This window comes from Mytilus californianus, unplaced genomic scaffold (genome assembly GCF_021869535.1).
Source record: "Mytilus californianus isolate M0D057914Y unplaced genomic scaffold, xbMytCali1.0.p SCAF_14, whole genome shotgun sequence".
In the NCBI taxonomy this organism is placed as follows: domain Eukaryota; kingdom Metazoa; phylum Mollusca; class Bivalvia; order Mytilida; family Mytilidae; genus Mytilus; species Mytilus californianus.
In genome coordinates, this window is record NW_026262626.1 from 16,326,477 (window position 1) to 16,350,861 (window position 24,385).

A 24,385-nucleotide genomic window follows, 5' to 3' on the forward strand; every position below is an offset into this window, starting at 1 on the left:
TAATACAAGTGTTCGGTAAACAGGAAGTTGTTGAGTGATGAATCTGAAAACGCATCACACGGTGTAACTTACTTATTTAAACCCTGAAACCAAATTTCAGAAATCCTTGTCAAGTAGTTCCTGAGAAAAACTGAGAAAAATGTGACGAAAATTTTCAACTTGGCTATCATGTGTAGAATAATAAAAGTGTTTAAACAGGAAGTTGCTGAGTGATAAATCTGAAAACCCATCACACGGTGTAACTTACTTATATAAACCCTGAAACCAAATTTCAGAAATCCTTGCCAAGTAGTTCCTGAGAAAAATGCGATGAAAATATTCATGGGACGGACGGACTGACGGATGGACTGACGGAAGGACAGACAGAGGTAAAACAGTATACCCCCCTTTTTTAAAGCGGGGGTATAATAAACAACAATAGATTATTAAATATCTTAATACATGTATGTAATAATAAAACAATTTTCAACAAAAAAACATTGCTCAAAAATAAATTTTCCTTTACATTTGTCATATTTTCCCTCAACTTGTTCCCTAATTACCTGATCATAAAGAGATATAAAGTTGTAAATGAAAGACATATATTTGCACATTAGGATAAAAGGCATACAAAAAATAAATACCCCGAAACAAATATAGTAATAAATAAAGAAAAACTAAAGCGAAATGAATTTAATGTATCAAGATGTTTTCATCTCGGTCTGTAGAAACACTAAATAATTCTCCATATCTTTCTTTGAATTTATAAGTCCATTTTCCTCCATTTTATTTAGAATCAGACGGTTCCATATAGCATACCCAAAAGTCAAGGTAAGTAAAACAAGAACAAAACCTCGTACTAATCCTAGACCGTATGGGACTTCGACAGCTGATATGATGTATAACAGAAAGACCGACATGACGGCAAGGACAGTGTAGAATGTACAGTCACTAGATGCTTTCTTCAACCCTTTCTCTATAGCAGTTAGACAATTGTTTACGTTTCCCTCAATCCTACTTGCCCTAATTGTTTCTGTACCAGCAGCTGAAAAAAAGAACAAGAGTGCACATGCTGAAATGTCTCGCCTTCTTTACTAACCATTAATTGTATGTTGATAGTCCTAAATATAAAGCTTTAATACAAGTAACACATAAACTTAACATGATCCAAGAAAATGAGGTCAAGGTCAGATAAACCAAATGAGAAATACATGTACACCTTAAAATCATTCAATAAACCAAACATAGTTGACCTATTGCTTATAGTTTCTAAGAAACAGTCTTAACCAAGAAAACTTAACATTGACCAATGAACCATGCCAGACAGACATGTACACCGTACAATCAATTTATGCATTAAATATAGTTGACCTATTGCTTATAGTATATAAGAAACAAACTTAACCATGAAAAATTAACATTGACCAATGAACCATGAAAATGAGGTCAAGGTCAGATGATACCTGCCAGACAGACATATACACCTTACAATCCTTCCATACAACAAATATAGTTGATCTATTGCTTATAGTTGAAGAAAAACAGACCAAAACACAAAAACTTAACACTGAGAAATGAACCGTGAAAATGAGGTCAAGGTCAAATAAAACCTGCGAGACTGACATGTACATCATAAAATATTTCCATACACCAAATATAGTTGAACTATTGCATATAGTATTAGAAAAAAAGACCAAAACTCAAAAACTTAACTTTGACCACTGAACCATGAAAATGAGGTCAAGGTCAGATGACACCTACCAGTTGGACATGTACACCTTACAATAATTCCATATACCAAATATAGTAGACCTACTGCTTATAGTATCTGATATATGGACTTGACAACGAAAACTTAACCTTGTTCACTAATCCATGAAATGAGGTCGAGGTCAAATGAAAATTGTCTGACGGGCATGAGGACCTTGCAAGGTACGCACATACTAAATATAGTTATCCTATTACTCATAATAAGAAAGAAATTAACATTACAAAAAATGTTGACTTTTTTTTCAAGTACTCACTGAACCATGAAAATGAGGTCAAGGACAATGGATATATGACAGATGGAAACTTCGTAACATAAGGCATCTATATACAAAGTATGAAGCATCCAGGTCTTCTAGTTTCTAAAATATAAATCTTTTAAGAAGTTAGCTAACACCGCCGCCGCCGGATCACTATCCCTATGTCGAGCTTTCTGCGACAAAAGTCGCAGGCTCGACAAAAATGACAGATTTTTTATTGTTTCTTTAAATTTATTCACAATTTTTATAGACTAAGGACAATTATTATGTGGAAACATGTCTATTATATATATAAAAACTGGTAAAGACTGGAGAACATTTTTGTATTGACACGTAGCCTCGCAGTAACAAAAAACTCATACTCAGAAATAAACCAATCATAATACTGGATTTGGTGTTTTCGAGCACAAATTTTTACTCTAAGTACTGAGTAAAGTTTTATGACAGAGAGCCCTAGGCCTTTATATTGTTAAAGACTTTTTTCCTCTTGATGTCCTGGGTTGCTGTCTCTTTGATGTATACCCACATCTCCTTTCATTTAAAGTTCTAACATTAATAGAGTTTGTACTCACCACTATTCTTCTCATGGCATCAACATCAGTGCACATAAATGTGAAATGTAGGACATAAGAAGGTGGAAAAACCTCACATTTATTTTTGTCTCCCTGTTTTGAATGTTCAAGAGGGCAAGAAGTGTAGCTTATTCTAGCATCAACAACAACTGTTCAAGATTGTGATTTTTTATTTTTACCCCTAGCCTACCCCCAACTAATTAGCAACTACCTAAATATAAATGTATTAACAATAAATAAATTTTGTAACAAATCGAATAAACCGTGCTTCTTGAAAATGATTAATACAGTGACATGTAAAAAATTGGAAATTATTTATTTAAAGATTTTTAATTAAAATGTAAGTTGCTTATCTTTTTTACTCAGTATATTATGGTAGAATCATCTTATATCTAATATTACATTAAACAGAATGTACTTTTCAATGTTCAGAGATATTAACAAATGTTAGCCTTAAGGATGTACTTACATGTAGGTGAAATTAAAAAAATCTAGAATTTAAAATTGATACTATAAGTCAGAAGAGCATTACTTATAGGGAACAAAATAAGTAAAAAATAATGATAGGTTATGGAACTCCTTTTTGAGATATTTTATTTTTAAAAAATGGCGGGAAAAGGCTGACTCGGACTTTTACCTTATATTTAGCATAGGCATTATTTGGTTCTCAAATCGTAAGAAAAAAATTTTGGTAATGACCTTTTTAAGAGCTATTGAAGTCTTCAATGAAAAGAAAAGTGGGTGATATGGGGCCAAATATTTTACCCTGTATCATAGGAAAATACCCAAGGAGTCCGAATATCTGACAAAAATTCCTAAACCTGATCCTAGTACATCCTTAAGTAGGACAAACTTACAGCTTTCAGTCTTTTCAACATTGAATATTGCAGCTACCCCTTCATGATCAGAATATGGATACTTCCTGTCTGGTATGGTTCCCATAGTAACATTGCATTCTTCTAGTGTAACAGAAGTACCTACAAAAACAGCTCAATCTTTAAAACATTTAAAGTATTAGATTTACAAATTAACAGGAACTCAAATTCAGACAAAAGTCATCACATTATTATACATTGCCTGCTGCAATATTTAAAATCTTTTAAAGGGCAATAAAAAGGGTCGACAGGACCTTTTTCTAGACGTCCAGGCATGAGCCTTTATTTATGTGGGAAAGCAGGATTTACACTTATTAGGACTATGTAAGTCCATCTATCAGTAAAATAAGGAAAAGGAAAAAAATTATTCCCAAACTTTTCCTCCAGAGGATTTCTTAATCATGACGAAGCTAGTGTCCATGTTTTATTACATTCTATAAAGATTTGACAAAGTTAATGATGTCCAAAAAATATAAAACCCTAGACTGTTTCTAAATGTTGATGACACGATAAAACAGAAAACAGAATGCTGGATTGCTATGTCTCACCTTCACAACTTTTGTTGCAGACAAGGCAAAGATTCAATTCCTAAATTTAAGCTGACAATGCAACTCTAATCTTTAGTATAAATAATCATTTCCTCAATTAACACCCAGTCCATTTGACAGACTTTACAAACTTCATAAAAAATTGGTCATTATTTGCCAAAAAAACTAAATTAGACATAAACTAGTGTACTTGTGTAATTGAACTTCAGAAACAGGAAGTTACCAGCTATTATCCTAAACTTGTATAGACATGATAATTAAGATAATGACACGTAATATCAAAACAGATACTCTCTAAGCCAAATGATATTATATAACATACATACGATTTCAAAGTTCAGACAAAAAACAAGCCTGGGGCTCATATATATACATTCCATCCCCAGTTATTATAAAAATCCAATTTTCAAATTAAATTCGATCTCAAAATAAGTAAGTATGTATGCAATAACAAAATTCATTGGTAAACTAAAGATAGTGGAGAGGAAGTGATGTATAAGACTGGCTGGCATCCATTAACTGAATTTGGCAGAATGATTAATTGGTGAATGCTTTTAATATCATGGGTCAAATACCAAGAAAAAATTCAGGATAAAAATATGTTTAAAACCTCAGTCTGTCTTATGTTAATCGACATTCTTTTTATCAAAACATCTAATAAACATGCTATCATCCTGCATGTAATATTTGCTGCTGGACATAAGTATTTATCAAACAATCAAACTCTTATATATTACATAATGCATAACAAAGCATTAAATTGAAATTCATTCAGTAGTTTTCGAGGAAAGTGAATGATAAATTAAAAACTGTATGCCTTAAATTATGACTCCAGGGTAATTGTTTGGCCTATATAGTCAAATGCAATGTTCCATTATTCTCAAGTGCATTCTTCACAACTAACTTTTGAAGCCAAAGGCCAGAAACTCAATTTTACAAAAAAATATGTAGACTCTATTGACCTGTAGACCTAATTTTTACAGACCCAACAGCAATGTTACAAGTATTGACTGGTAGGCCTGCTGTTAATCATAACAACTGCTTGCACCATGTTCATATGCACAGAATCTTTAAGCATTGTTGTATTGTTCTTTCCTTGACATTTGGACACAGTGTGGCAAAAAGAAAATTAGAAAAAAAAAGTCCAAATGATAACTATAGGCTCTAAAGAGCCTGTGTCGCTCACCTTGGTCTATGTGCATATCAAACAAAGGACACTCTCCAACATTGTAGACGAGAATAGACATCATGACAAAAATCTCTATTTTATTGATCTTGTATTACTTATCTTTTAGTCTGTTTAGTTTCTCTCTATTTTCTTTAGTTTTTGCTCAAAACACAAAAGAGGGTAAAAAAAAATCTCATTTAAGGGCAATCACTCCTATGAAGAGTGACAGTCTACTAACTATATCGGCAAAATTTGACTTTTTAATAGATCTTGCCTTGCCGATCATTTTTGTGATTTAAAGTGTTTATTTATCTATTATAATTTAAATCATATAAGGCATAACAGAAAAAAAATGTTTCTCTCTAAATATCATAGTTTTCATGATAATAGGCAAAAATGAAAAAAATGGTGTCATTTATGGGCAATAACTCCTATAAGAATTTGTCTTACAGTTTTGATATATTTGGAGAATTGGTAGAGCTCATTATTCTGAACATTTTTGCTCCTATCAGATTTTCTCTATTTATAACGGTTCAAAAAATAATAGACAAAACTTGCATTTTACCCCTATGTTCTAATTTTAGCCATGTCAGCCATGTTGGTTGGTAGGTGGGGTCATCGGACACATTTTTTAAACTATATACCCTTATGATGATTGTGGCCAAGTTTGGTTAAATTTGTCTCAGTAGTTTCAGAGGAGAAGATTTTTGTAAAAAATTACTAAAATTTACAAAAAATTGTTAAAAATTGACTATAAAGGGCAATAACTCCTTAAGGGGTCAATTGACCATTTGGTCATGTTTGACTTATTTGTAGATCGTACTTTGCTGAACATTATTGCTGTTTACAGTTTATCTCTATCTATAATAATATTAAAGAACATAACCAAAAACTAAAATTTCCTTAAAATTAACAATTCAGGGGCAGCAACCCAACTACAGAATGTCTGATTTGTCTGACAATGTCAGGGCTGATAGATCTTAACCTGACGAACATTTTTACCACGTGTCAGATTTGCTCTAAATGCTTTAGTTTAAGAGATATAAGCCAAAATCTGCATTTTACTCCTATGTTCTATTTTTAGCCATGTTGGCCATGTTGGTTGGCAGACGGGGTCATCGTACACAATTTTTAAACTTTATACCCTAATGATGATTGTGGCCAAGTTTGATTAAATTTGTCTCAGTAGTTTCAGAGGAGAAGGTTTTTGTAAAAGATTACAATAATTTACAAAAAATTGTCAAAAAATGACTATAAAGGGCAATAACTCCTTAAGGGGTCAATTGACCATTTTGGTCACGATGACTTATTTGTAGATCTTACTTTGCTGAACATTATTGCTGTTTACAGTTTATCTCTATCTATAATAATATTGAAGATAATAACCAAAACCTGCATAATTTTCTTAAAATTACCAATTAATGGGCAGCAACCCAACAATGGGTTGTCTGATTTGTCTGAAAATTTCAGGGCAGATAGATCTTTACTTGATAAACAATTTGACAACCTGTCAGATTTTCTCTTAATGCTTTGGTTTCAGAGATATAAGCCAAAAACTGCATTTTACCACTATGTTCTATTTTTAGCCATGGCGGCCATCTTGGTTGGCGGGCCAGGTCATCGGACACATTTTTTAAACTAGATACCCCAATGATGATTGTGGCCAAGTTTGGTTAAATCTGGTCCAGTAGTTTCAGAGGAGAAGATTTTTGTAAAAGTTAACGGACGACGGACGCCAAATGATGAGAAAAGCTCACTTGGCCTTTTAGGTAAGGTGAGCTAAAAAGGAAATATGAAATGACAAAAATAAACACACAAGGGACAGATTATTCATTCTACCTTGACATATACCCCACTCCTTAAATTTATATTAAAATATTGTTCAGTTACCTTTATTGCACCTATACAAAATATAGTCTATTCTCTTTCCATCGGGATCAAATTTTAGTGCTTTCTGGCCAGTAAAGGGATTAGATGGCAGATCACATGTGTGCCCATTTCCAGGACTTTTTGTAAATTTCTGAAAAATAAAATAAAAATATCAAAATAAGAAATGATTTATGATTTAAAGTGAGACAACTATCAGAAAAAAACACCAAATGAGGTGAGGGTGATTATCTTTTGAGACTTAAATCTAAATTTAAGATTGAATATTAAGCATACAAAATATGCAATGTTGACTTAGTTTCATCAATAACCAACAAAAGCTATGAAACTGTTAGTTACATGAACAAGGGACATGGGATTTTTAGCATTTAAATTAAATCAATTGCGTCTAGTCTACTTTTAGTTGTCATTGCTATGTAAAAAAAATAAACACCTGACAGGAGACTATATTGAATTCCATAAGGGTTTGACAAAATTATTGATGTCTAAAAAATGTTAATCTTAGCTATAGACTGTATCTAAATGCTAATGGGAAAACAAACAAGTAAATTGTATAACCCTTTAACTTAATCGAAGTTGCTACATTATTTGTGGACTCCACAGAACCAATTTTACGGGAGTCAAAAGCAAGTTCAAATATGCAAATATTTGGGAAACTTATTAGACTAAAAAATATGTAAACAAAGGATTTTTAGTGATAATAATTGTTAATAGAAACTGGTCAAAGGACTAGAAAGATAAATGGACAGCCTTGCTTTGAAATGTATAAAGCAGATAAAAACATTTTATCTTTTTATATATTTAACAACTAGAACACACCCACGACATCGCAGGTCCGGGACTGAATTAAAGTACCTATGCCTTATTTTTAGCCTGGATTTATAGTATTCATATTGTCATCTGATAAAGTCATGCTGATTGTAAGATGCACAGTTTTCTCTGCTTTCAAAATCTTTCTGTTTGAACCCATCCTGGTTTTCTTACTACAATCGGAAACTACATGTGACATATATACTATTGGTATCGTTTTTTGACCAGTAACTTGTTAATTATTGGTAATATTATTTATGTGGAAAACAAAAGGGCCTGGAATGGTGTAATTCTTAATCAACACCATTACCCTATATTAGTTATATATAAAGTTGAATTCTATGATTCGTCGTTTTTAGGTCATGCCGGCTAATGAATTGGAACTCATTATTTTAGTAGTATAGATGTATTCCAATCAATCAGAAAAAAAGGAGTTCTAACTCGATTAGAGATTGCTCTCTTAGTTGAATTTTCTTAATCTATACTGCTAATTCATATATTTTTATGATGTATCATTGTGAAAATTGTGACAGTCCTGGGGATTGGTTTCACAAAAAATAAAACACAACTCACGTTTTCAATTTTGATAGCATTTCTTGTATGCACCATTTCCTGACATTGCAATAGTTAATCTTTCTTTCATGTCCATTGTTAAATTTATAAACTGTTGACACAGATATATATGTAAAATTTTCATTTCAAATTAATACACGGACAAAGGATAGACAAGAATGTTACAAGTAGAAACAACATAGACATTTAAAAATTCAAAAAGCACAAAGTATACACATCCGTAGCCGGGGGTGGGGGGTTCGTACCAACCCCCCTTGAAAACAATTAAGCACTGTTAAAGTCGACGTTCCGTTTGAATTGTAACTGTTAAAGTGAGCTTCGCGAGTTTATGTAACCCCCCCTTGAAATTCCTGGCTACTGGCCTGGTATATCACTGAAACTTAAGCCAGAGCAACACAAACCTCTTTTAAACAAATCTAAGAGGATCTCAGGTGCTCAGGAAGGGTAAGCAGATCCCCCTCCACTAGTGAAACTAGGACATAATATATTAAAGTCATATTAAACGAGTTTCTTGTAATTTTAATGTTATCGAAATTATTGAACCAATGCATGCATTTGTGTACATTTTTTATTAGCATTGTGAATCTATAACTTACTATCAACAAATAATATTTCATTCAGTGATTGTTTATCGCAAGCTAATCAACTTTAGAGTTTGTTGCCGAAATTTACCGGATCATGATATTGATAAACAATCAACACAGAGCAAGTGGAAAACGTGACAAATAAGTGAATTAATAGAGCCACGACAATAATATTATTGTTTCTATACTTTCCATGCATTTCAATTTGTAAATTTAACTTTTTCTTGACAGTTGCTAAATGATTTGTTGTATTTAATTTGTACTTTTTAGAATCAGTTATTACTATTTACCTCCCAGTGCATGTATGTTTACATTCTTTCATACTGTAAAAATATCGGCGGAATTTTTGTAACTTTACAAGTAATTTTTTCATCCTCACCCTCAGTCTTTTGTTTAACTGGCAATCACATCACATCTCCAAATAATTTTATATATACACAATAAAAAAGTTAAGCAACCCTTGCAGGGCTTCCAAAAAATATTTGAGCCAGCCGGACATTTTTTTTCAATCCCGTTTTTTATCCCTTTAGACAGGTTCCCCCATAACAAAAGGTGGATATTACCATGTATGATAAAGCCATTAAACTATTAAAGAACAATAAACTTCATAGACTTCATACTTTTTCAGTTTTAATATAAATTCTATTTTTGACATTAACAATTACATTGATAGTGCATGGTTCAGATTGGCATATAACCGCAGACTTAACACAGTGTATTAGTCAGTCGAGGACCAGCTTAGTTATTTTATAAACATGTTTCCAATACCCGATATTTACTAGAAGACGATATAATGCATAACAGAAACGGTTGTGCAAAATCCGTGTATTTTTATCTAGCATCATTGAGTTTAAGCAGTTCTTCCCACGTTATTTCTTGGGGAAAATAGTTCAGATGAACGTAAGATAATGATATAAAGGGTCCCCTTGATATATGGAATTATAACATGTTACCTAGAACTTCAATTTAAATACAAATATTGATTTTAACAAGACCACTATTCCATTAAAAAGATGTGATCATACAGGTGTGACCGGTAATTGAGATATTGAGGTATCATGCAATATCCAAAATTATGTATGTCCAAGTGTTTTGAAAAATTGATTCATTCTCTGTGAACATGGTTCTAGAAGAATGTTGGAGGCTCACAGATGGCAAATTATCGGCATGCCGTCAACAGGGATGTCCTTTAAAGCTTTTGGACATCAGATGGGCTATCCCTATACTGTAGTCAGCAGGCTGGTGAAAAAACACATCCAAACTACTCTGTGAAAGACATGCCAAGATCCGGTCGACTACCCATAACATTGCAGCGTGAAGACAAGGCACTGCATCACATGGTTAGACGAATGCCATTTGAAACTAGTCCTGTTCTAAAAAGACAATGGTTACCTAATAGACGTCTTTCAACCAGAACAGTCAGAAACCGATTCAAATCTGCATATCTTAAGTGAAGGGGATTAATTACTATTAGATGTGATTGTCCCATGTAATCTGATGGACATCAATGATTATGTATGGCATTGTGTTTACCGCTACATGGTTGGAACGTTAACTTGAGGACTTGGCGTAGGATTCATTGGTTGGACAAGAGTATGTTCCTTCTGCATGTAACAGATGGAGGAATGAGAGTTTGGAGACAGAAAAATATGGCACATACCCTAAGGAACATCCAACCAACTGTCCCTTACAGTGGAGGCTCTGTAATGATATGGTGGTGCATCTCTCATGATTGCAAGTTGAGAAAACCTTACAGGTGATCAATACATTAGAAGAAGTTCTTCAGTCAGTTATTGTCCCTCATTTTGACAACCCTCCATCTGCTGCAAGACCTGTGTTAATGGATGACAATGCCAGGCCGCATCATTCAAGGTGAAGCTGTGACTTCTCTTTCATGGCCAGCCATGAGCCCATATTTTTATCCGATAGAGCATGTTTGGGACATATTAGGTAATCATCTACAGGCAGTCCTCTATAAAACTTATGCCATTGGAAGCAGCATTGTACTGGGAATGACGACAGCTATTAATGCAGAAAATCTAAGGATTGATTGGAGGGATGAGACACAGGGTTGAGGCCGTCATCCAAGCACGTGGTGGTTTCACTTGATATCAAACTTTGAACCATGGATGTCATTAAGTGTCTTAAAATTGACGTTTTCCAAGTGAAATGACAATCTTATTGATTTTATTTTCGGAACATACTTAAAGGCCAATAAATTAAGAAACGCTTTGTAAAAACAGGTGCAAAATATCTCTTCCTAATTGAACGCTGTTAATTTTTTTAAAAAGTATTGAGATTTTTTACTTGAATTATTCAAATTTCAAACTGAAATATATCTAAAAGTAAGTCATGAAGGTTTATTTTACTTTGCATATTTCAAGAGTGCTTATCAACATATGCACTGAATTTTTGTCAAAATTTCAAGGAAACATACATTGAAGACCTCATATTTATCATTTGCCTTTAAAATATAAGCTGGTCTTATTCTGATGTAAATTTTTGTAACATTTGATCAAAGAATACTTAAGCTGTTGAATGAAATGATTGAAATCTAAAAATTAAATTTATACAATGAATTTCTGTCTGATCAGTAAGACAAAAGTTAAAATTATTATCCTATTCTCCCTTATTAGCTGACTAGTGTTTAATGGAGTAAACTTTTATAGCATAAGGAAAAGGTCAAATCAGAATCTAGCAGCCAGGATCGATGCACACTGTTTTAGTGTTTTCAATCTGTAGAATTATCTTTCTCACATCAGTAAAATAAAAAATGGTGGATTCGGTTGTTGTAAATTTGAAGAAAACATTCGAAATATGTTTATATTCGTGGAGAAATAAGTTGATGATACGGTTTTTAATGGAAACGGAAAGGTGTGGAACATGAGGAATTCACTAAATCACCTCAAGCTCCCATTGCACGATCTTTTTGACTTCCATACTGAAAGCATATATTTTTCGTCCTGTTTATTTAGTGAGTTAAAAATATTAAAATGACCGTTATTAAATGACGATTTTGTGTAAAAATTAGGTGACCACTGAAACAAGTTAAACTATATAAAGATAAAATGCTCGGCAGGGCGCAGCTTGATACGACCGCAGAAATCGAACCCTGAACAGTTGGGGCAAGTATGGACACAACATTCAAGCTTGATACAGCTTTGCATTTGGATTGTGATTAAATATTTGACACAGCATAGGTTTCTGACACAGAATGAATGTGGTCTAAGAACTTAAAAATATTAAATTGGACATTCACCTATTATGGTCCAATATCCAAAATCTAAATACATGGTTAGATTCAGCATGTCAATGAACCCCAAGAATTCAATTTTTGATGAAATCAAACAAAGTTTAATTTTGGACCCTTTTGACCTCAATGTGGACAAAGTTGATAACGGGGCCCAAAAATCAAAAATCTAAATACATGGTTAGATTCAGCATATCAAAGAACCCCTATATATTCAATTTTTGTTGAAATCAAACAAAGTTTAATTTTGGACCCCAACTTGAACCAACTTGAAAACTGGGCCCATAATCAAAAATCTAAATACATGTTTAGATTCAGCATATCAAAGAACCCTAAGAATTCAATTTTTGTTAAAATCAAACTAAGTTTAATTTTGGACCCTTTGGACCTTAATGTAGACCAATTTGAAAACGGAACCAAAAATTAAGAATCTAAATACACGGTTAGATTCGGCATATCAAAGAACCCCAATAATTCAATTTTTGATGAAATCAAACAAATTTAATTTTGGACCCTTTGGACCTCAATGTTGACCAATTTAAAAACAGGGCCCAAAATCTTAAAACTAAATACACGGTTAGATTCAGCATATTAAAGAACCCCAAGAACTCAAGAATAAAACCCCATTGAAATTGGTCAAGAAATAAACAATTTATACGAAGTATCTTCTTTTGCACAATACTGTGCAATTAAATATTTCTTGCTATTGCGCAATACTGTACAATTGACAATTTCTTGCTATTGCGCAATATTGTGCTATTGGATATTTCTTGCTATTGCGCAATACTGTGCAATTGAAGATTTCTTGCTATTGTGCAATACTGTGCAATTGAAAATTTCTTGCTATTGCACAATACTTATTATATAATAATTTACACATCCTGTTTGGTGTGTATCTCCTACCATATCATTATTATTTGCTTTTAAATATAAATCAGAAATAACCAACTTAAAAAGAAAAAAAAAAGGAAAAAAAGAAAAAAAAGGAAAAAAATAAAAAAAAAACCCCCAAATTTTTTGAACCCCCTTATGATTCATCACCCCCAAACTCAATCCCGGCCTTCCCTTTGTGGTATGGTACCTTGCAGTACAATTTCAGAGAGATCCATACACTTGAACACAAGTTATTGTCTGGAAACTAGAAAAATGTGTTTTTTGGCCCCTTTTTTGGCCCCCAATTCCTAAACGTTTCGGCAATTACCCCCAAACTCAATTCCAGCTTTCCCTTTGTGATATGGAACCTTGTAGTACAATTTCAGAAAGATCCATACACTTACACACAAGTTATTGTCCTGAAACTAGAAAAATGCTTGTTATTTGCCCCTTTTTGGCCCCTAATTCCTAAAATATTGAGGCAATTACCCCCATCATCAATCCCAGCCTTCCTTTTGTGGTATGGTACCTTGCAGTACAATTTCAGAGAGATCCATACACTTGAACACAAGTTATTGTCTGGAAACTAGAAAAATGTGTTTTTTTGCCCCTTTTTTGGCCACCAATTCCTAAACGTTTCGGCAATTACCCCCAAACTCAATTCCAGCTTTCCCTTTGTGATATGTAACCTTGTAGTACAATTTCAGAAAGATCCATACACTTACACACAAGTTATTGTCATGAAACTAGAAAAATGCTTGTTTTTTGCCCCTTTTTCGGCCCCTAATTCCTAAAATTTTGAGGCAATTACCCCCAAAATCAATCCCAGCCTTCCTTTTGTGATATGGAACCTTGTGGTACAATGTCAGAGATATCCATACACTAACACACAAGTTATGTCTGGAAGTTACAAAAATGCTTATTTTTGGCCACTTTTTGGCCCCTAATTCCTTTACTGTTGGTACCATAACCCCCAAAATCAATCCCAACCTTCCTTTTGTGGTATTGAACCTTGTGGTAAAATTTCATAGAGATCCATTCACTTAAACTAAAGTTAGAGTGCGAAAACCAATGTGTCTTCAAACGACGCAGGACGACGACGACAACGACGACGACGCCAACGTCATACCAATATACGACCACAAATTTTTTTTTGCGGTCGTATAAAAACGGGACCCAAAATTAAAAATCTAAATACACAGTTAGATTTGGAATATCAAAGAACTCCAATAATTCAATTTTTGATGAAATCAAACAAAGTTTAATTTTGGACCCTTTTGACCTCAATATGAACCAATTTGATAGCGGGGCCCACAAATAAAAAATCTAAATACATGGTTAGATTCAGCATATCAAAGAACCCCATATATTCAATTTTTGTTGAAATCAAACAAAGTTTAATTTTGGACCCCAACTTGGACAAACTTGAAAACTGGGCCCATAATCAAAAATCTAAACACATGTTTAGATTCAGCATATCAAAGAACCCCAAGAATTCAATTTTTGTTAAAATCAAACTAAGTTTAATTTTGGACCCTTTGGACCTTAATGTAGACCAATTTAAAAAACGGGACCCAAAATTAAAAATCTAAATACACGGTTAGATTTGGAATATCAAAGAACTCCAATAATTCAATTTTTGATGAAATCAAACAAAGTTTAATTTTGGACCCTTTTGACCTCAATATGAACCAATTTGATAGCGGGGCCCACAAATAAAATATCTAAATACATGGTTAGATTCAGCATATCAAAGAACCCCATATATTCAATTTTTGTTGAAATCAAACAAAGTTTAATTTTGGACCCCAACTTGGACCAACTTAAAAACTGGGCCCATAATCAAAAATCTAAACACATGTTTAGATTCAGCATATCAAAGAACCCCAAGAATTCAATTTTTGTTAAAATCAAACTAAGTTTAATTTTGGACCCTTTGGACCTTAATGTAGATCAATTTAAAAAACTGGACCCAAAATTAAAAATCTAAATACAGGGTTAGATTTGTCATATCAAAAAACCCCAATAATTCAATTTTTGATGAAATCAAACAAAGTTTAATTTTGGACCCTTTTGACCTCAATATGAACCAATTTGATAGCGGGCCCACAAATAAAAAATCTAAATACATGGTTAGATTCAGCATATCAAAGAACCCCATATATTCAATTTTTGTTGAAATCAAACAAAGTTTAATTTTGGACCCCAATTTGGAATAACTTGAAAACTGGGCCAAAAATCTAAAATCTAAATACATGTTTAGATTCAGCATATCAAAGAACCCCAAGAATTCAATTTTTGTTAAAATCAAACTAAGTTTAATTTTGGACCCTTTGGACCTTAATGTAGACCAATTTAAAAAACAGGACCCAAAATTAAAAATCTAAATACACAGTTAGATTTGGCATATCAAAGAACCCCAATAATTCAATTTTTGATGAAATCAAACGAAGTTTAATTTTGGACCCTTTTGACCTCAATATGAACCAATTTGATAGCGGGGTCCACAAATAAAAAATCTAAATACATGGTTAGATTCAGCATATCAAAGAACCCCATATATTCAATTTTTGTTGAAATCAAACAAAGTTTAATTTTGGACCCCAATTTGAACCAACTTGAAAACTGGGCCAAAAATCAAAAATCTAAATACATGTTTAGATTCAGCATATCAAAGAACCCCATAAATTCAATTTTTGTTAAAATCAAACAAAGTTTAATTTTTGACCCTTTGGACCTTAATGTAGACCAATTTGAAAACGGAACCAAAAATTAAGAATCTAAATACACGGTTAGATTCGGCATATCAAAGAACCCCAATAATTCAATTTTTGATGAAATCAAACAAATTTAATTTTGGACCCTTTGGACCTCAATGTTGACCAATTTAAAAACAGGGCCCAAAATCTTAAAACTAAATACACGGTTAGATTCAGCATATTAAAGAACCCCAAGAACTCAAGAATAAAACCCCATTGAAATTGGTCAAGAAATAAACAATTTATACGAAGTATCTTCTTTTGCACAATACTGTGCAATTAAATATTTCTTGCTATTGCGCAATACTGTACAATTGACAATTTCTTGCTATTGCGCAATATTGTGCTATTGGATATTTCTTGCTATTGCGCAATACTGTGCAATTGAAGATTTCTTGCTATTGCGCAATACTGTGCAATTGAAGATTTCTTGCTATTGTGCAATACTGTGCAATTGAAAATTTCTTGCTATTGCACAATACTTATTATATAATAATTTACACATCCTGTTTGGTGTGTATCTCCTACCATATCATTATTATTTGCTTTTAAATATAAATCAGAAATAACCAACTTAAAATGAAAAATTTTAAAAGAAAAAAAAAAGGAAAAAAAGAAAAAAAAGGAAAAAAATAAAACCCCCCCCCCCCCAAATTTTTTGAACCCCCTTATGATTCATCACCCCCAAACTCAATCCCGGCCTTCCCTTTGTGGTACGGTACCTTGCAGTACAATTTCAGAGAGATCCATACACTTGAACACAAGTTATTGTCTGGAAACTAGAAAAATGTGTTTTTTGGCCCCTTTTTTGGCCCCCAATTCCTAAACGTTTCGGCAATTACCCCCAAACTCAATTCCAGCTTTCCCTTTGTGATATGGAACCTTGTAGTACAATTTCAGAAAGATCCATACACTTACACACAAGTTATTGTCCTGAAACTAGAAAAATGCTTGTTATTTGCCCCTTTTTGGCCCCTAATTCCTAAAATATTGAGGCAATTACCCCCATCATCAATCCCAGCCTTCCTTTTGTGGTATGGTACCTTGCAGTACAATTTCAGAGAGATCCATACACTTGAACACAAGTTATTGTCTGGAAACTAGAAAAATGTGTTTTTTTGCCCCTTTTTTGGCCACCAATTCCTAAACGTTTCGGCAATTACCCCCAAACTCAATTCCAGCTTTCCCTTTGTGATATGTAACCTTGTAGTACAATTTCAGAAAGATCCATACACTTACACACAAGTTATTGTCATGAAACTAGAAAAATGCTTGTTTTTTGCCCCTTTTTCGGCCCCTAATTCCTAAAATTTTGAGGCAATTACCCCCAAAATCAATCCCAGCCTTCCTTTTGTGATATGGAACCTTGTGGTACAATGTCAGAGATATCCATACACTAACACACAAGTTATGTCTGGAAGTTACAAAAATGCTTATTTTTGGCCACTTTTTGGCCCCTAATTCCTTTACTGTTGGTACCATAACCCCCAAAATCAATCCCAACCTTCCTTTTGTGGTATTGAACCTTGTGGTAAAATTTCATAGAGATCCATTCACTTAAACTAAAGTTAGAGTGCGAAAACCAATGTGTCTTCAAACGACGCAGGACGACGACGACAACGACGACGACGCCAACGTCATACCAATATACGACCACAAATTTTTTTTTGCGGTCGTATAAAAACGGGACCCAAAATTAAAAATCTAAATACACAGTTAGATTTGGAATATCAAAGAACTCCAATAATTCAATTTTTGATGAAATCAAACAAAGTTTAATTTTGGACCCTTTTGACCTCAATATGAACCAATTTGATAGCGGGGCCCACAAATAAAAAATCTAAATACATGGTTAGATTCAGCATATCAAAGAACCCCATATATTCAATTTTTGTTGAAATCAAACAAAGTTTAATTTTGGACCCCAACTTGGACAAACTTGAAAACTGGGCCCATAATCAAAAATCTAAACACATGTTTAGATTCAGCATATCAAAGAACCCCAAGAATTCAATTTTTGTTAAAATCAAACTAAGTTTAATTTTGGACCCTTTGGACCTTAATGTAGACCAATTTAAAAAACGGGACCCAAAATTAAAAATCTAAATACACGGTTAGATTTGGAATATCAAAGAACTCCAATAATTCAATTTTTGATGAAATCAAACAAAGTTTAATTTTGGACCCTTTTGACCTCAATATGAACCAATTTGATAGCGGGGCCCACAAATAAAATATCTAAATACATGGTTAGATTCAGCATATCAAAGAACCCCATATATTCAATTTTTGTTGAAATCAAACAAAGTTTAATTTTGGACCCCAACTTGGACCAACATAAAAACTGGGCCCATAATCAAAAATCTAAACACATGTTTAGATTCAGCATATCAAAGAACCCCAAGAATTCAATTTTTGTTAAAATCAAACTAAGTTTAATTTTGGACCCTTTGGACCTTAATGTAGATCAATTTAAAAAACTGGACCCAAAATTAAAAATCTAAATACAGGGTTAGATTTGTCATATCAAAAAACCCCAATAATTCAATTTTTGATGAAATCAAACAAAGTTTAATTTTGGACCCTTTTGACCTCAATATGAATCAATTTGATAGCGGGCCCACAAATAAAAAATCTAAATACATGGTTAGATTCAGCATATCAAAGAACCCCATATATTCAATTTTTGTTGAAATCAAACAAAGTTTAATTTTGGACCCCAATTTGGAATAACTTGAAAACTGGGCCAAAAATCTAAAATCTAAATACATGTTTAGATTCAGCATATCAAAGAACCCCAAGAATTCAATTTTTGTTAAAATCAAACTAAGTTTAATTTTGGACCCTTTGGACCTTAATGTAGACCAATTTAAAAAACAGGACCCAAAATTAAAAATCTAAATACACGGTTAGATTTGGCATATCAAAGAACCCCAATAATTCAATTTTTGATGAAATCAAACGAAGTTTAATTTTGGACCCTTTTGACCTCAATATGAACCAATTTGATAGCGGGGTCCACAAATAAAAAATCTAAATACATGGTTAGATTCAGCATATCAAAGAACCCCATATATTCAATTTTTGTTGAAATCAAACAAAGTTTAATTTTGGACCCCAATTTGAACCAACTTGAAAACTGGGCCAAAAATCAAAAATCTAAATACATGTTTAGATTCAGCATATCAAAGAACCCCATAAATTCAATTTTTGTTAAAATCAAACAAAGTTTAATTTTGGACCCTTTGGACCTTAATGTAGACCAATTTGAAAACTGGACCCAAAATTAAAAATCTAAATACACGGTTAGATTCGGCATAACAAATAAATAAATGTGGTCAAAGATTTTTAAAATCTAATGCGCCATACTGTGCAATTAAAGATTACTTATTGAAATTTTTCAATATTTGAAATTTGAAAAAAAAATAATATTTGAAGAATAATTCTTTTTAATTTCTGAAATCTGAAATGAGAAAAAATTGACCCCCCACATTTTCTTTTTACCCCCCCCCCCCCCCCCTTTTTCCCCAAAAAAATTCTTTCCCTCAAGATATGGTCATTATCTCAATCAAATTTCCAATGGAGTTTGCAACCATAATTACCCATTTAAATTTACCATAGTGCTAACTTAATCTATTTTATAATAGAATTTAAAATATAGTGTCAAATCTTTCATATGGATTTTTTTGTAAAAAAAAAAGATGCAACATTTGCAGATATTTTTACTGGTCTTCCTTTATAAATATGCATTTCTTTAAACATAATTTAAAAGCAGTGTAAGGGAAGTAACCAAAACGTTGTATCTGGATTACCTCCCTTACACGGTTTTAAATTATCTTAATTGTTCATTAACCATTACTTTATTCATAATTTAAAAGCAGTGTAAGGGAGATAATTTCAATGATGTATTTGATTTATCTCCCTTACACTGCTTTAAATTATGTTTTGTACAAAAGTATTTGTCCATTAACCAGGACAACCTTGTTTTTCCCCCTTTTTTGCCCCTAATTCCTAAACGGTTTGAGCCATAACCCCCCAAAGCAAATCCTAACCATCCCTTTGTGGTATGGAAACTTGTAGTATAATTTCAGAGAGATCCATACACCGTTCCACAGTTATTGTCTGGAAACTAGAAAATGCTTATTTTTGGCCCCTTTGTGGCCCCTAATTCCTTAACTGTTGGAACCATAACCCCCAAAATCAATCCCCACCTTCCTTTTGTGGTATTGAACCTTATGGTAAAATTTCAAAGAGATCCATTCACTTAAACTAAAGTTAGAGTGCGAAAACCAATGTGTCTTCGGACGACGACGCCGACGTCATACTAATATACGACAGCAAAAATTTTTTGCGGTCGTATAAAAACATTTGGTAGGGTCTGAAAGTGACCAATAGAAGCAGGTGACCACTGAAACGAGGTGACCGTTAAGGCAGGTTTGACTGTAGTTGCAAATGACAGAACCATGAATTAGTAAGCTTTGCTCCAACCAAAAATGTTATACCAACGAAAAAAATAAATGAATCAAAAGTACCTTAGTTATCCAGCTGTCCAAGAGCTGTCCGTTACTTTGTATAATCTGACATCCCAGAGATTCTGGTTTGACATTGAAGTCTCCACCTACTATGACTAGATCACAGTTATCTTGGGTAGATGTTAACTTGATGAATTGACTCATGTCAAATGCCTGCGACACTCTGTGGGCAGCATACTCATCATCCTGGAAATCATATTCTGCATGCAGCTGAAATATCAAAAGTGAAGACATAATTTCAGTACCAAATACAACTCCATATAACACTTCGGTATCAAATAAAACTCCATATAACACTTCAGTACCAAATACAACTCCATATAACACTTCAGTACCAAATACAACTCCATATAACACTTCAGTACCAAATACAGCTCCATATAACCAATATTCATAAACTATTTCTGTTTTATACAATGCCTTGTGTTAAAATATGTTTTATACTGTTGAAAATTTATCAAATTTCAAATATGGCACTGATGCTGTTCTCACAAAGTGGTGGATAGTTAATTACTCCTAAAAAAATTGTTCAAGGTTTTCTTCCACTCAGATCATATTGTTCATCTGATTATTTTCACATCCTGTTTTGTTTGCGATTTGAGTTCGAGAAGTGGAAGTGTTTCACATTCCTGTACAATGCATTTTAAGGAGCAGTGAAATGTTCACATAGGGTTAATTTTGCAGCAAAGTGTATACTGCGAACAAGGCAAAACCTAGACACACGTGTAAATTTCCAGATATACGGAATATGGCTATTAAAAGTAGTAACACAAAATTAACTTACGTGTGTACAATACAGATTAATTCTGATGTCATTATACTTCAGTCTGCACATACCAAGGCCTTTCCCACCAAACCAATCACCATGATGAATCTTATGAGCATAACCATTCAATGAAAAATTATGATAAAATGATTCCAGGATAGGGAGCTTGGAAAATAGACATAAACCACTTCCTATTGCACCACTGAAAAGAATAAATAAAAGTTTTTACGTTTTAATAGCATAAGGTCATAAGATTGTAAATATTCCTAGATTCTCACAGGGTTCTCACTAAGATGAGTCCATGAGTCCAGGACTCATGAAAATCTGTCTGGACACACCATTTTCAAATCTGGAGAGTCCAAAGATGCATCAAGATTGAAATATGTTGTATAAACTGAATACATATCTTCATTTTAAAGCAAAGGTTTAAAACTAATCTGAATTTAATGTCATTTCATTGCTCTATTAGGTCATAGAGACTAAAATGATAAATTATATTGTAATAAAATATCTTCTTCTTACTGTTGGACTCACCATGGCCAAAAATGATGAGTCTCTGGACTCGCCTTGAAAAATCATTAATGAGAACCCTGTTCTCATCCTATATTTTATTATAATTGATGAGGGTCTGAATGGGGGTCCCGACTCCTGAATTACTGGTATTTTTTTTATCTTTAAAAATATTGCTTATTGCAGTTGTTCTGTAAAATTCTCATGAAGATGAGTTCACTATTACAAATTTCAATTTTTTCTTTAATTATATGATTTCTTTTTTTTGTACATCTTTCATTTATACAAACTGTACACTGATATTGTACTTACATTCATGTTACACATATTTTTTAATTTACTACCTTTATGTACATACATTTGTAATTTTTTGATCATTCATACATTGGTAACCAGGAACAACAAAGACAATGGAGTAAACACATTATGACGTTAAAATTTAGATACCATTTTTTTATACTTCAGGGATTGCAATTTCTATATAATTTGTCCTGAAGACGCCGATATAGATTGGCGAAACTAGTCGACACAATAAAACTTGCAGTTCACTAAAGTGTTGTTGTCAATCCAGCGGTATTTTATCTTTCATTTCTGTAATCAGTATCATATTACCGAATTCTTTTATTTTCCACAGTTATTCTTTATACTTTTGCACCCAATTATTCTCTTTTCTTCAAAATTCGATTGCTCATTTTTCTCTTTTCTTTTTTTTTTCATTATTCTCTATTCTCTCAAACACACCTAGACCCTAATTGATGTGAAAGGAAATTTCTTACTTCATCTTTTAATGTCTCTGGCTTGCAGAATTCTTACTGACAAGACTTATCAATTTCCAATTTTGTGTACCCGAAAATAGCAGCTGTTTGATGTCTTAATCTTTCAAAAAGTTTATCATATAAACCTTTCCTTACTGATCTGATTTTTTTCTGCGACTTTGTGTGGCCTGTTTAAATTTCTGTGCAGTTTGCCAGGTCAAAATTAATTTGACATGTGTAAGGAGAAAAGATGATGCTTTTGGAAATACTAAATATCTTTTTAACAAACCTGTAGAAATAATGAGAATATTTGAGTGATGGAGACATCTTCTTTTTCAACAATTCATAATCTGCTTTGTCCCAAATCTGAAATTGTAAAAATTTCCAACATTATTCAATAGATTATATTCGTATATCTGCTACATCATGTATATAGAATGAAAGTTCAATTTTTCATCACGTATGTTATGATTTCTTTTGAAGCAGACTTCAGAGAAACTTTAAATCAAATCTTCAGTACTTAAACATATTAAAGGTATTGTACACCTCCTATCATGCATCTTGTATCTTGTCCTGAATATGCATATTAATTTACTGCTGGACGTTAAGCAGCCATCCATCATCATCATTAATGAATTTATAAAGGAAAATTGTTCCTTTGACCCTAAGAGAAATCTAATGTGGTATACTTACACACTAGCACACAAAGCACATACTGGCATAAAAAAAAGTGTAAAATTGTTTAGAAAGTTTTACCTCCTGGAATAAAATGATGTCATATTCTCCTTTAGACAACTCATCACCAATGGCTATCATTCTTTCATTTCTCAGCTTACAAGCAACTGCTACAGGGACTCCCCTAAAACATTAAACTGACATATTTTACAACATATCTTTTTCGAAATTTAAAGTTGACTTGTTTCAATTAATTAATATGTTGAGAACTATAATAGATAGAGTAAATCTAAGTGCTTTACATAGCACCTGTGGAAGGTTTGCAACAGTAGATATGTATCATTTCAAAAAGGTTGTAGATGTGTATTATTTCAAATGTGTATTTAATCACAGATTTGATGTTTTTTACTAAACCATTGTCTTGATCATCAGCAATTATCAAAAATCACTTTTGTTTATATGTTTGTCATGTAAAATTTTGATATTTTCTATTGCAACCTTAAAATGACTAGATTTAAAATAATCAAATATACAGTAAGCTCTGTAAATTTTTATTTATGTGTCCATCCCATGTCAAGGGCCTGTGATTTTAGTATTTTTTTATTGACTCAGGTCCTTCATATTTGTTTTTAGTAAATTGTATTGTTACTTATTGATCTGTTATTTTTTTTTGTTCCATATTTTTCATATCAGGGCCTTTAATAGCTTACTATATGATACAAGTTTTTTTCATTGTTGACCACCATATGGTGGCCTATGATTATTTATTATCTTCCTACTATAAACTCTTTTAAATAGCTGGTTCATTCCCAAAACATACCACATCCCTAATTTAAATAAGGCAGCAAAATTAAATCAATACAACTGTAATGAAAGTGAATTTATATGAAAGGCTTTAGTCAACAATGTTGAGTTGACATATATTGTTTATTATAATTCAATCTTAAAGAATCATAGTAAATTCTGAAATTGGCTGTCAAGGTCAGTAGGATGCTTCTGCGTACAAAGTTTTTGTCAATTAACGTGCTACAGTTCAAAACGTATGCACCAAACACAAACCAGACACTGTTTAACTATCATAGGGGTCAGATGAGAAACTGAAAGGTCAGATTGATCTGACTTTGGTACATGTATATGATGCACCCCAAGCCCAAAATGCAACAGTTAAACTGCATATCATGCAGTTACTGGCTAGGTAAGCTTAACCAAAATTTAATGGTTCAAAAGATATGACCCAAACAG

General features: G+C 32.7%; 1 protein-coding gene across 1 annotated transcript in view; it reads right to left on the bottom strand.

Moving 5' to 3' along the window:
• Positions 1-420: 420 nt before the first annotated feature.
• The window catches only part of LOC127724293 (sphingomyelin phosphodiesterase 2-like), a 28,888-nt gene continuing 4,923 nt past the window's right edge, over positions 421-24,385 (bottom strand). Inside the window, exons 2-8 of the mRNA XM_052231223.1 lie at positions 23,225-23,327; positions 22,758-22,834; positions 21,222-21,405; positions 20,438-20,647; positions 7,060-7,189; positions 3,436-3,555; positions 421-1,024 (exon numbers count right to left, since the gene is read on the bottom strand). Coding sequence (XP_052087183.1) covers positions 681-1,024; positions 3,436-3,555; positions 7,060-7,189; positions 20,438-20,647; positions 21,222-21,405; positions 22,758-22,834; positions 23,225-23,327 — 1,168 coding nt within the window. The 3' untranslated portion in view covers positions 421-680. The remainder of the gene's footprint in view (positions 1,025-3,435; positions 3,556-7,059; positions 7,190-20,437; positions 20,648-21,221; positions 21,406-22,757; positions 22,835-23,224; positions 23,328-24,385) is intronic.